Below are 13,350 nucleotides of genomic sequence, written 5' to 3'. Positions count from 1 at the left end.
AGGGACCTCTGTTCTTAACAGAGCATTTCTGACATTTACTGTCTTGGTTAGAGAAGGAAAAGACACACATCACTTGGATATCATATTAACTGCCAAGGTCTTTATTCTTTCCAGGCCCCTCCCTGCCCACTACCTATGTGGGGCAGCCCCCAGGCAAGGGGATGACATAATGAAGGGGGCTGAGAGTGGGGCTTGGCTAGCACCCACCAAGGGCCCAACCAGAAAATGGTTCTCAGTTACTTTTTTCCTGCAGCAGAAGAGCTAGCAGGACCTTTCATAGGCTCAGCTCGGCAAGCCTTCTGGTGCTCCTGGGAGCGGCCTCCGCCTCACTTCTGCTTCTCTCTGCACTCCAGGTTGCTGTGCGCCTCCTCTCTCTGTGTACCCTGGAGGTGTGAGGGCCACAGTCCTTCTCAGCTGAGCCTCCCTCCCCAAGCCCAGGACCCTAGCACAGGCTGCAGTTGGACGGCTTCAAGCTGCGGCTCTGCGCCTGGAGCAAGGAGGGGGAGGAGGAGGAGGAGAGAGGGTACAAAAGTCAAGGAAAAAAGAGGAAAGGCCTCATTTCAGAACTTAGCATGGGCTGGGGTCACACTGAAAGCAAAAGGATAACCATCATCCCAGCACTCTCCAGCACTTGGAGGAATACCCCCTATACACAGCTTCTTACTCCCTAGTAGCTCAGGGCCTCATATTTATCACACTATCCTCATACCTGCTGCCGTTGGTATTCTGCCTCACTGGCAGATAGTGCTTGAGCTAAAGCCAAGTCTTCTTCCTCCTGAGAACTAAGAGAAACAACTTGAGTTGGATGACAGTAATATCTAAAATTCAATCATCCAGTCTGCTAGGCACCATGGTGCTGAGCACCTCTAGGTATTACTGCAGTCTTCATAGCAATCCAGGATGGATGCCAGTATTGTCCCCATTGTATAAAGACAATGAAAGAACTGGTCAAAAGTTATCTTGAGCCCAATTTCTTATTATCTTGTATTGGGTCAGAGAGGTCTCCCCTCCCTCCAGACTGAAACCTTGTCTATGTCCTACTCTCTCTCTTTCACCAGAGTAGATAGATACCTTGGGATTTGGGGTTTGGTCTCTGCCAGAGATAGTTCCAGGGCACGTTGCAGAGCCTCATCCTCACTCTACAAAGGAAGATATAAGACAAGTTTCCTTGGACATTACTCTCTACCTGGGTTTGCTTCTGTCCATCCAACCTTGCCCAACTCACCAAGCCATTCTGCAAAGTAATCACTGGAGGGACTGTCCGGGACGGAGATTGGGTTGTGGCTCTATGGCAGACATATAAGAGGCTGAGATCAGAGATGTGAAGGGGAAAAGGGGGAGGGGAGAAATGGGCAAGCCTACCTGCTGGGAGAAGTAGAGGAAGGTAAAGTCCGACTTGGGCTAGGAATGGTGCTTGCAGAAGAAGCCAGACCTTGTGATCTGGAAATGGCAGCAAGTCTGTAGGGAAACCAGTCTTGGCATGCCTCTAAGAACATGCCTTACCCAGGAAATCAGAAAATGAGTTCCTCTAGTTTGAAAAAGAAGCTAAAAGATTCCCTTGGCCAATGAGGACAGGGTTGAAGCTTCCCAATTTGTAGTAATAGAGATCGAATCAGTTGAACAATTACCCTGCCTTGCTGGTTGGGTGCCCCTCCCCAGAGCAATCATGGTCCAGTGGGTGTCGGTGCTTGATGCAGAAGTTTCGGCCACAGCGCTCACAGGTCAGTTTCATCATCTCCCGCTGCCGGCAGCCAGAGCGTTCACACTTGTTGGTGAAGATCTGAGGTGAGTTGGAAAAGTTTAAGTCTGAGATTCTACCCCTTCTCCAGCCCCATCACTGGAGTTCACTGTTTAGATTTGCAGGCACTGGTAATCCCAGCTGGATCACGGTTAACCCTTCAATCACTGACCTTGCGTTTTTGCTGTGCTGGATCAGAGCGACAGTCTCTGTCGATGTGCTCTCCCACAGCCCGGTCAGGGGGCTCCCCTCTGGCCACAGGCACAGGTACATTACACAGGGGACACACGGGTACCTGGATATCCTATAGTCAAGGGGCAGGAGTCAGTCTGTGGCCCACTCCCAGTGCAACAAATCTCTGATCCTGAAAGAACTTTGATATACCCCCCCACTAGTGCACAAGAAAACCCAATGTTCCCCAGTATTGAGCCTCAAAAAGACAATAACAGGGAAAATGTAGGGCAGATTCTGAGATTCTGAATGCATTCACCATCTGCCCCCTCTCACCCTCACGATCGCCCCCTCACCTTTTGGTAAGCGGATCCACAGTGATGCTGGGCGTAGGCCACGTGGTCTGCACAGAAGATGCCTGAGCAGGCATCGCACTTGAGCGGCAGAAAATCTGCAGGAAGTGGATCGGATTGTAGGTCTAGCAGGACCTGGCTGTCCTTTCTTCTCACTCAAGGCTGCCACTCGGGAAGAAAAACGCCACCCTATTGGCAACACACTGCACCCCTTCCCTAGTCCACTACCTTTTGCCACGCCCCCTCGCCACCGCCCCCAACTTCGAGCTCCGCCCTTCTCTGACATTGCCAGCCCCGTACCCCTCCCTTCTTACCCCACCTGCAGTCCCAAGCCCTTTTCTGCTCCGCCCGCCTCCCCGCGCCCTCCGCCTCTCACCCAAGCGCTGACAGCTCGGCTCGGAACAGTGAGCCCCAAGGTCCGGGAACTCCATTGCCGGGCCGGGCGGAGCCTGCCGGGGTAAGAAGCGAGGGCTGAGCTTCCCTAGGACCCTCACTCCGGATCGGAACCACCACCCTGCACTCAGGAGGGGGCTCCCGGTCCCGCCCCTTCCTCTCCCCCTCCCAGCCTGCGTTACCAGAGCCTCTGGGCTGCGGGTCCACCGCTCCCACTCTTCCTTGGGCGCGCGCGAGCGCGATGACGTCATCACGCAGTGCGGCCCGCGTCTGGCCCGCGCAGTTTCTGGGCAGAGTCGGGAGAGAGCCATCAGAGCCCCGCCTCTCGCCGTGCAGGTCCAGGAGTTGGGTTCCAGTCTGAGGTCCGTGGGTTGCCGCGCACCGGTCTGGGATCCTGAGCTCTGCCGTAACTCCGGGAAGGATCTTTCTCAGTCCTCAGGGATGAGCGGAAGGAACGGTGACGGCGAGGACAAATGCTCTTTTGGGGACAAGGGCTGGCTGGGATAGTCTGGAATCAGGCTTTTCACAATTTGGTCTCTGGCCAGATTCTCATTCCACGCCCTCCCGCTGGCCATTTCATTCATGTCCAAGGTTTACCTACTCTTCAGGAGCTGACAGCTCTCATAATTCTTTGCAGTGCAGATCCCTCTCCAGAACTACAGATCCCTCCTCCAGGTCTCAGCTTTGATGCCGTCCTCTGAGACTTCTCTGACTCTTCTCATTCTGAGCGAGGCGCACTTTCTATGCCATCTCTCTTCCAGCATCCATAGCACCTCACTGTAATCAGCTCTGCAACCCCTGCACACATAAATATACTTGGGAGTTGGGGACCATGTCTATTCTGTGTCAGGTCCCAACACCTAACAGTGTCTGTAAGAGATTTCAGACTTGTATGTGAAGCCAAATCACTACGGAACTATTTTAAAATGCAGATTCTGGGGCCCAGAGCTTCTGAATCAGTAGGAAGCACGTGAAATAATTCATTTTATTTTTTGGTACTGGAGATTGAACCTAGGGGCACTCAACCACTGAGCCACATCCTAAACCCTTTTTATTTTTATTTTTTTTTTATTTTGAGACAGGGTCTTGCTAAGTTGCTTAGGGCCTCACTAAATTGCTGAGGCTGGCTTAGTACTTGGGATCTTCCTGCTTCAGCTTCCGGAGCCGCTGGGATTACTGGCTTTAGCCACCACGGCCAGCACATGAAGGAGTTCTGACACAAATTACCCATGCACCACATTTGGAAAACACTAGCTAGAATATTCTTAATGTATCTGGAATGTTTCTTGAATGAAGTGTGGGCATATTAGATTGGTTGCTGCTTTTTTAGGAGCCCCAGTTTGAGTCTTTCCAACCTCAGCATACTTTGCTGCTTAACTGCCTCTGACTCCTCCTGTATGGGGTAGTTGTTTCTCTCCCTCTCTCTCTTTCTCTCTCCCTCTTTGTTGTTATTATTATTATTATTTTGGTAGTGTGAGGAATTGAGCCTAGGGCCTCACACATGCTAAGCAAGCACGCTACTGCTGAGAGCTATATCCTCTTCTTTTGAGTTGGTGACTCTATCCCCCCATAAATCTAGGCATGGGGATAAGTTAACAGAGGAAATAAGCTCAAGAGTTCAGTTGCCCTCCAGAATGGAGAGATAAGCTAGGCTACAATTGAAAGTGAGGGCGAGGCCAGGTGGCGAATGCCTGTAATCCTGGTGGCTTGGGAGGCTGAGGCAGGAGGATCTCAAGTATAAAGCCAGCTTCAGCAACCAGCAAGGTACTAAGCAATTCATTGAGACCCTGTCTCTAAAATAAAATAGAAAATAGGGCTGGGGATGTGGCTCAATGGTCGAGTGCCTTTGGGGCTTAGCGTAACACACTTGCCTGGCATGTGTGAGGCACTTGGTTTGATTCTCAGCACCACATATAAATAAATAAAATAAAGGTCTATCAGCAACTAAAAAAAGAAAGAAAGAAAGAAAAGACAAAGAAAATGAGGAACCAGTCTCTTAGTCTTTAGTCTTTCAGAAATGCTGAGGCTGTGCTTTGAAGTGGACTCATGCATGGCCCCTGTCCACTGTAGCAGCAGCTAAAGTCAGAAATGGGTCTGGCAGATATGACTGCTGCATCTAGCCAATGAGATTCATGAAGATATGACGACTACAACTAAAAAATAAATACTTAAAATAAAAGATTGAACCTGTAACATACAAGCCATCTGCCATATAACCACACTGTCATAGGAACCAAGAACCAGGAAAAAAGACTTTTTTTGAGGTGGGTACCAGGGATTGAACTCAGGCACTTGACCCCTGTGCCACATTCCCAGCCCTACATTGTATTTTATTTAGAGACAGGGTCTCACTGAGTTGCTTAGTGCCTTGCTTTTGCTGAGGCTGGGTTTGACCTCAGATCCTCCTGTCTCAGCCTCCCATGCCGATGGGATTACAGGCGTTTGCCACTGTGCCCAGCTGGAAAAGAGACTCTTATCTACAATACCTCTGACTAATGGGACACTTGAGCTCCATAAAAAAAAAAAGTTGATATTGTAGCTTACACCCATGGATTTAAGTCATGTAATTATGTGACTCTTTTTTCTCCTCTCAAAGTCTATGAACAAAGTATGGCTAACCGCCATCACTCACTGATTTCACTTGTTTCTTTTAAGATTGTTACAAGTCATTTCACTAGATTAATCCTATTGCTCAAGATTTGTCAGAATCTCTGGTCACAACTTGAAGTCAAAGCTAATGACATGTTGGAGACTCTATCCAGGTGTGCACTTAAGGGTCCTCTGCCATGGGAATTCAGCTTTGGCACCAGCCCCTTAAAAGGACAATTTCTAGACTGGGGTTGTCACTCAGTGGTAAAGTGCTTGCCTGGCATGTGTGAGGCACTGGGTTAGATCCTTAGCACCACATAAAAATAAATAAATAAAATAAAGATTATGTTCATCTACAACTAAAAAATATTTTTTTTAAAAAGAGAACAGTTACTGAAGAGCTCAGTGTTCATAAATTCTGAGAGTACCATTTATGAAATTCAGCATCCATTCTTTTAGATTAAAACATGAAATTGGTAATATTTGACCATTTTTATACTTAAATTGTTTTCCCAATGTGGTTTAACTAATCTAAGCATCATATGTTACTGACAAGAATTATTTTTTCTGACCTATCTAATCTTCAGCCTGCTAGGTGTCAGAGTGCAGACATAAAAGCAAACACTCTCTGTGTGGAAGTGTGATTTAAAGTCCATTGGGGCTGGGATTGTGGCTCAGCGGTAGAGCGCTCACCTAGCATGGGTGGGGCCCGGGTTCGATCCTCAGCACTGCCGCAGTCTGGCTGGGCACAAAATCACAAGCCACTCAAGCAGGAACAAACTTTATTATTTTTTTGAAACTGCCGCCAATGTCCGGTACGCACCCGGGAAGATTTTTTCCACCCACGCGCCCTCCTCCCGGACCGCAGAGAGAGCTCCTCCCCCGGAACTCCCTCCTACTGTACTTCCCCAACCGATGGGAACTCTCCAGGAGTCCCGTAGCCGGCCTAGGTGAACAGCAGGAGTCCAATATCCATATGAATGCAAATCTTAACATAATCATATCATCTCAATGGCTAGCTGGCGTCACCTTTCGACCAAAAATGCCATGCATCATATACTTGGCTCTTAGCAAGCACCACATAAAAATAAAGGCATTGTGTTGTGTCCATCTACACCTAAAAAAATAAATATTAAAAAAAAAAGTCCGTGCACCATGGGGTTGGGGATGTAGCTCAGTGTCAGAGCGCTTGCCTAGCATGCATAAAGCCCTGGGTTCAATTCCCAGTACTGTAAAATAAATAAATAAAAATCAGATATACTAAATGTCTATGTACTTTATCCTCAGACATTTAACTAACAGGGCAAGAGAAGAGGGTACTAGGTAGGATATATGTTAAACTGCTATAAAAGAAACTCAAAATAACAAGAGCTAAACAACAAACAAGTTTAATTTCTTGCTTGTGTAATAATCCAGGGCTGGTATGACAATATCTGTCAGGAACCCAGGTGCCTCCTATTTTGTTACTTCTCCATCCCTATGATTGTTTTTGTACCTGTGGTTCCAGATAAGGAAGCAGAATGGGCGGCGGGGGGTGGGTGCAGGGAGGACACACTTCTTCCATTTATGGGCCAGACCCTAAGTCTGCATTAATCACTTCTGCACATCTTGCCCTGGCCAGTGTTTAGTTGATATGATCTACCTGGCTCCAGGGAAGTAGGAAATAGAGTCTTTAACTAAGTGGCCTCATGCCCAGGTAAAATTTCAATGATTATGTCAGTGAAGGAAAACAGAGTTGGGAGACAACTAGTGTCATAAAGGCATCTAAAGAATGACTTTTATGCTATGTAGACCATCCTAAATTTGAAATAATAAGGCAGGTGTTAGGTCATGTAAAGTCACACAGCAGCCAAAATTGTGAAAGGCATTTATGTTAGCTCATGTTTTTTGAGGATAAGAACAACAGGATTCAGTGCCACTTTGTCAATATCCTGCTGTGGCACACTGTGTACCCAGCAACCACTTCCCAGCTCCCTCCCTTAAGGACAAAACACTGATTTTAATCATCATACACCAAGCAATGATGTTTTGCAACTCTTTTTACAGCCCCAGGGATGTCTTTAAATGATTTAAGTTAGTGTTGTTTAAGCTTTTTTAACCATTACCCATATTAGGAATTGCATTTTATTTCCAACACACACACACAGACACACACACACACACACAAACACACACATGCATGGTCATGAAATTAGTACTTGACCTTATGTTTGATAAAAATGCTGGTTGCTATACACTGTTGACTTCCCATCTCACCTTCCCATTAATGAGTTGCAACCTGTAGTTTGAAGAAAAAAAATGTTCTAAGCCAAAACTGCCCTCATTCCCCATGGGTAAAGCATATAACAATATGGGTATGAAAGAAAAAAATACTGCAAGCTTTCTCTCTCTCTCTCTCTCTCTCTCTCTCTCTCTCTCTCTCTCTCTCTCCCCCTCCCAACCCCCTCAGGTGCTAGGAATCAAACACATGCTGTACCACTGAGCCATACACCCAGTCCTTTGTTTTAATAAACAAATATTAGATTTTACATAATTATTTTCAAGTCAAACTGTGATCAGCTGGATTCAAGAACTGCACTTCTTCATTTGTTTATCTTAACATTCGTCAGCAGCTTTAGAACTGAAGGCTTCCCGTTGGGGGACCTTGGAATGGAGCAGACATAATAAAGTCAAACACTGCCCCTCTCCCTGCTCCAGGCTACCAACGCACAGATAATCAAAGGCTTGGAGAACTTGAAAACAAAATTGTTTGCAGCTCTCTCTTGAGTATAAGCCAGAATTTTTTTTTTCCAGTGCTGGGGATCAACTAAAGGCCTCACACATTCTAGGCAAGCACCCCAAGCACTCTGCTACTGAGCTACATCCCCTTCTCCAGAGCCAGAATATTTTATCTTCCATAATTTACCTCACCTCAGAGATCCCATGACCACCAAAGAGAGTGAAGTTCTCACATATCTCTTCTCTGGCAAAACATTTTCTGACTAATGGGTTGTAGTCCAGATAGCTATTTGCTTTGAGTAAGAGCCCAGGGTGCTCACCTGTAATCCCAGCGGCTCTGGAGGCTGAGGCAGCAGGATCTCAAGCTAAAGGCCAGCCTCAGAAACTTAGCAAGAACCCAAGCAACTTAACAAAAGCTTGTCTCAAAATAAAAAGGGAAAAGTGTTTGTGGGGGTGTGGCTCAGAGGTAAAGCACCCCTAGGTTCAATCCCTAGTACCAAAAAACAAACAAAAACTCCAAGGCTTTCTCACTGGATGTTACTGACTTCCCCAGATTTAAGAAGAATGATGCACAAACCAAAGTCTCCATTTCCCAATACACAGTTTAGATTTCATTTCCTTGCCTCCTGAAGAAAGGAATAAAGGAGGACACTGAGGGAAATCCAATAACATTTTGCAATTTTTGCAGCTGTTCCAAAAGATATCAATTAACAATTGAACAGTGCTTAAGTCTCTTTTATTGTAGATCAACAAAGCATACCCAGACCTGCTAAGCAGCTTTGTGCACTAGTTGTGGATAACTGACCTGCAGTCTCTCTCTGGAACAACAGACATCAGCTTCTCTACAAATAAGCAGGTGCAGTCATGGCCAAACATCTCTTATTTCAGCCTCAGCAGGTTTAAAGTAGACAAGGTCAATGTGAGGATGGCCAGCAAGGTTGTCTTGGCCCCGGTCCTACACATACTGAGCCTTGAGATTAGGTTACTTGCTTCTGGAATTAGGATCTGAACCCAGGTTTTTGTATTGACATAAACCCTATGGTCTTTCTATTATACAACATCATCTCCCGAAAATCTATTCTTTTAACTTTCTGAACAACTGGAAGAGGACATGTAAGTTATGATTTTCCTAAAGTGTAGAAAATCACTTCATGGGTTATCAATAATCAAACACCTACCAGCAGAAGGTACTTAAATATCTAAGTGAGATAACCAGGATGGGGAAGCTCTTTGATTGGAGCTGACTTCAGGTCCCAGGAGATTAATAGGGCAGCATGGCTGTGCCTCTGCTGAGGTCTGCCTTGCTTTCTGGGGTGTGATATACAGTCTTTGTGACAATATTCAGTCATTTGTCCTCAGGTGCCCTAGCTCTCTAGGGAATTAATTTAGACTCCTACTTTAAGCAAATAGTTCAAATTCATCTGACTTTACAGGCTACAAAGTGATTTTGAATGTTCAATTCAACCCAAATGTTATATTAGGCCTTGGGCATAGGGAAAGCAGATAATTTATGATCCTTGGTTCCAAGTCATTCAGCTTATGTTAATATAGACACAGAAACAACTAATTCAAAGTAAGGTGGTCCTGTGTCTGTCATCCTAACTATTAGGGAGGCTGAAGCCTGAGAATCACAAGTTCAAGGCTAGTCTCTGCTACTTAGTAAGACCCTGTCTCAAAATTAAAATTTTTAGAAAGAGCTAGGGATGTAGCACTTGCTTAGAATGTGCAGGGTCCTGGGTTCAGTGCCCAGTACTGGGGAGAAAAAAGTGAGACATGCATAATGCAGTGGTTTTCAAATGTTTTCAACCTTAGCTAGGAGTGATGACACACCTGTAATCCCAGATACTTGAGAAGCTGAGGCAAGAGGATCACAGGTTCAAGGCCAGCCTGGGCAATTTAGTGATAACATCTCAAAATAAAATAAAAAGGGCTGGGAGGAAGGTAGCTCAGAGGTAAAATGCTCCCAGGTTTAATGCCCAGTACTGCCAAAAAAAAAAAAAACAACTGTTTTCAACCTTGACCCACAGTAAGATAAACAGTTTACATGTCCTACCAATATAAATATAAATGTTGCTTAATGTCTACTGAATTAATTTATGACCCACTGATTTCATGACCCCCAGTGTGAAAACTATACTCTAATAGATATGCAGAAGGTTATGGGACATAAATGGGAGCAAGTAATGCCCCGAAATGAGGATGGGAGAACACAGTGAGTGTTCTGCATGAAGACAAGATGACAAAAGTATTCTGGCAGGAGGAAGAGGATGCAAGAGCTTTCTAAATGTTATAGCTCATCTTCACATATAGAGCAGAGAGAAACCTGGTCCACGAAGGTGGCAGATAAATATTCTGATAAATATGGCCAATTGAATGTAGATATTTTATGTGTGCTTCCTCCCCAGTCCACACCGAAATGTTAGGAAAGGAGTAAGAAGAACAGAAATGAAACAATCCAGGGAAATATGACAAGACCATTTTAGAAGCTGGAAAGCTAATCAAAGAGGGATAACTGATTGGGGAATCTAAGGACACTGAACCCTAAGTATCAAGCCAGTGTAGAGAGAGGAATTGGAGTGGTGGGAAGTCTCAGGAACTGGGAATATAACACCTGTGAAGGTGGGCTGGGAGGAAGGGGCTGAAAACAGAAGGGTGTTTAAAGTTTGTCTTAGTCTTGTGTTCTAATAACACAATACACTGAGTAAATTATGGAGAGGTTTATTTTGGTTTATATTTCTGGCTCAAATTTGAGGGACCCACATCTGGTAATGCCCTTTTAAAAAAATATTTAATTTTTAGTTTTAAGTGGACACAATATCTTCATTTTACAATATGTAGTGCTGAGGAATGAACTCAGTGTGGTAATGCCCTTCTTGCTGGCAGAGTCCCGAGGCTGTGAGAGACAGGAAGCACAGGAAAGACCAAACTGGCTTTTATACAGGCCTCCTCTTATTTTTTTTATTGTACACATAAATTTAATAATAGGTTTACACAGAATGCTAAGAGCATTTTTCTTCACACCTCACAGAGGCGTGAAAAATACAGACTTTCTATTAATATTCATACCCACAGTACATCCAAATCTAACTCCTAAATAGATGCATTACAATTTGCTTAGAATTTAAGGGCTTAATGGCAAAACTCAGAGGAGGAAAGAATATATAAATTTATTTTACATAACTGGCTGAAAAATAAATTTGAGAGATAGTAAATAAAATTTAATATGGTCTCATATGCCCTGAAGAAGGTGGTGCCCGACTGGGAGGGGTAATCACTATGCCCAAATAATCTCCTATTTGGAACTTATGCAACTGCAACGTCATGAAATTGTCAGTCCTCTTCCTGCCTGACATGGTGCTGCTACTCTCCTTGATAGCCAGGTCTTTTAAGATCCATAAAAACAATTGCAAAATTGAAATGTGTTCCCTTCTTTTTAGCTTCTGGGTAGACTTCTTTTACTAATCAAGTCAGTTCTTTCAAAGTTGCATCCGTTCAAGTATAAATAGAATTCATCCATTCGGTGGTGGCCGCCTTGTTACTGGTGGTAGAGACTCAAAGTAGCAGCGGGCATGTCTCCTCTGGGTCAGTTGGCTTCTCTGGCTATTTCTTAATTTCCTCCTGGGTAAAGCGTGATTCGCCATCTTCTGAAGGCTGAAGGGCCTGCGAGACGCTCGCCCTGGCCTCCGACTCTGGCAGCCAGCATGAGTACCAGCAGACCCACTCTTGAGATAACCCATTTAATGAATGGATGGATTTATCTATTCAGGAGAACAGAGCCTGTTTTAGTCAATTTTGTGTGCCTTGACCAAAATACTCAACAAGAACAACTAAAAGGAGGAAAAGTTTATTTGGAGCTGTGTCACCAGCGCTTATTATTGATTCAGTCTGAGATGCAGTTAGATTTAATCAAACCCATTTTATTGATGCTCATCACACTTAAGACACATCCTAATTCTAAGTCCTAACTGAGTCTACACCCAAGGGTCCCAGATGCTCACCTGTGACGTGTCTTAGGTCTGGGTCTCTGGAACTCAATCTGGGTTGAAGGGGTCTGGTGCAGGGAGTACAACAGCAACAGGCCTTCTCTCTCAGTCTAGGTCCTGTTAGTCCTGTCGCCCCCCCCCCCAGAAGTCTGGGTTTTTAAGTCCTAGTTCACTTGTGCTTGCAGCTGATAACTGGGTGAGATCTGGGGTGTACACCCTGGGTGTAGACTCTTACATCACTAACTTAAGTCTAAATTCTGCAGTTTATCTAAGTTTTGCAGTTCACCTTATATCATGGGCACATTGCTTATAGTCTTTTATCCAACACACACACACACACACACACACACACACTAATTAATAGAATCAACAGTCAATAATCCTTTAATATTTCTGGTATTCATATCAGGCTGACATTTTCAGAGGTCTGAGTCCATAGATGACCCACTCCATTGCTCTACCCAAGATGTAGCACATCATGGGGAAGGAGCCCAGCAGAGTAAAGATGTTCCACTTATGTTGGGTTCAGGGAAACAGAGAAAGAGGGCATCCTTTCAAGGTATCTGCCCAGAGACCCACTTCCTCCAACCATGCCCAACCTTATAAGAGTTACCACCCAATCAGTCCATTCAAACTAGGATGGACTGATTAGGTTACAGATTTCATAATGTGATCAATTCATCTCTGAGTATTCCTGCATTAACACAGGAGTTTTGGGAGCTTATATCCAACCATGAGAGAGCCCTAATTAGCTGGTAAGGATCCTACTTGACCCTATTCATAGTATCTCATAATAGGGATTAAATTTCTTCCCCCGCCCCTTTCTCTCTCTTGCTGGGAACCAAGCCCAGGGCCTTGCCCATTTAGGCAAGTGATTTACCACTTGTACCCCCAATAAGGATTTAATTTCAGCATAAGTTTCAGAAGGGACAAACCATATTCAGACTGTAGTATAGTCTGTCTAATGAGCACTTAGATTCTCAGATTCCCTCCTCTAGCTTAGAAAACAGGTTATTTCTCCCTTCTACCCCCAAAGAAGGCAGGAGGCATACTCTCTGCACAGAGTAAACCAGACGGGGGTCCTTGGATGAGTGAGGGTGGACAGGAAGAGAAAACACAGCCTCCTTTCACCTGGCTTCAGAGCACTGCCACCCAAGCTGGAGACTGGGGAATTCTTCTCTGGGGAGCTGCCAGACAAAGAGAAAAGATTCATGGATACTGGCATTGGGGGTTCTCAACAAAATGGTTGTCTCTATCACATCTCCCTGCAGGGAAGATGCCGAAAAAAACAAGTTGGAGAGAACATTCAGTTGGCCTTTAGTTGTTTTTTTTTTTTTCCTTTTTCTTCCTTCTTTTCTCTTTGGGGTGCTGGGGATCAAGCCCAGGATTCAAATGCCGTAAGCAT

The 13,350-nt window shown here is 45.0% G+C and overlaps 1 protein-coding gene and 1 pseudogene across 2 annotated transcripts; both read right to left on the bottom strand.

Moving 5' to 3' along the window:
- Positions 1-80: 80 nt before the first annotated feature.
- On the bottom strand, positions 81-2,950 carry Zfand2b (zinc finger AN1-type containing 2B). 2 transcript variants are annotated; one of them, XM_046439856.2, is made up of 10 exons: positions 2,838-2,950; positions 2,639-2,711; positions 2,266-2,360; positions 1,911-2,042; positions 1,629-1,780; positions 1,363-1,458; positions 1,226-1,286; positions 1,072-1,139; positions 710-782; positions 81-383 (listed from the first exon to the last, which is right to left on the bottom strand). In XM_046439856.2, the coding sequence occupies exons 1-10, from the start codon at positions 2,904-2,906 to the stop codon at positions 327-329; spliced, it is 876 nt and encodes a 291-aa protein (XP_046295812.2). In that variant the 5' UTR covers positions 2,907-2,950; the 3' UTR covers positions 81-326. The 2 variants fall into 2 exon arrangements, with proteins under 2 accessions (XP_046295812.2, XP_046295813.2); XM_046439857.2 differs by having other exon boundaries at positions 81-487; positions 2,838-2,949.
- Positions 2,951-10,852: 7,902 nt separating this feature from the next.
- Positions 10,853-12,072, bottom strand: LOC124089769 (histone deacetylase complex subunit SAP18-like; annotated as a pseudogene).
- Between the last annotated feature and the right edge of the window lie 1,278 nt (positions 12,073-13,350).

The sequence above is a fragment of the Marmota monax genome, unplaced genomic scaffold, assembly GCF_021218885.2.
Source record: "Marmota monax isolate L192 unplaced genomic scaffold, Marmota_monax_Labrador192_F-V1.1 WCK01_AAM20220418_F8-fsc00041, whole genome shotgun sequence".
Lineage (NCBI taxonomy): Eukaryota > Metazoa > Chordata > Mammalia > Rodentia > Sciuridae > Marmota > Marmota monax.
The sequence above is the reverse complement of the archived record's forward strand: the minus strand, read 5'-3'. Positions and strand labels throughout refer to the sequence as shown.

What these genes read in the sequence shown, in the direction of transcription:
- Zfand2b (XM_046439856.2), bottom strand. Translation starts at nt 2,906, where the DNA reads ATGACGTCATCGCGCTCGCGCGCGCCCAAGGAAGAGTGGGAGCGGTGG. An exon ending in CCCGCAGCCCAGAGGCTCTG is followed by an intron (nt 2,712 to 2,837) that starts GTAACGCAGGCT and finishes TTACCCCGGCAG; the next exon opens with GCTCCGCCCGGCCCGGCAAT. An exon ending in CAGAATACCAACGGCAGCAG is followed by an intron (nt 384 to 709) that starts GTATGAGGATAG and finishes TCACACCTCCAG; the next exon opens with GGTACACAGAGAGAGGAGGC.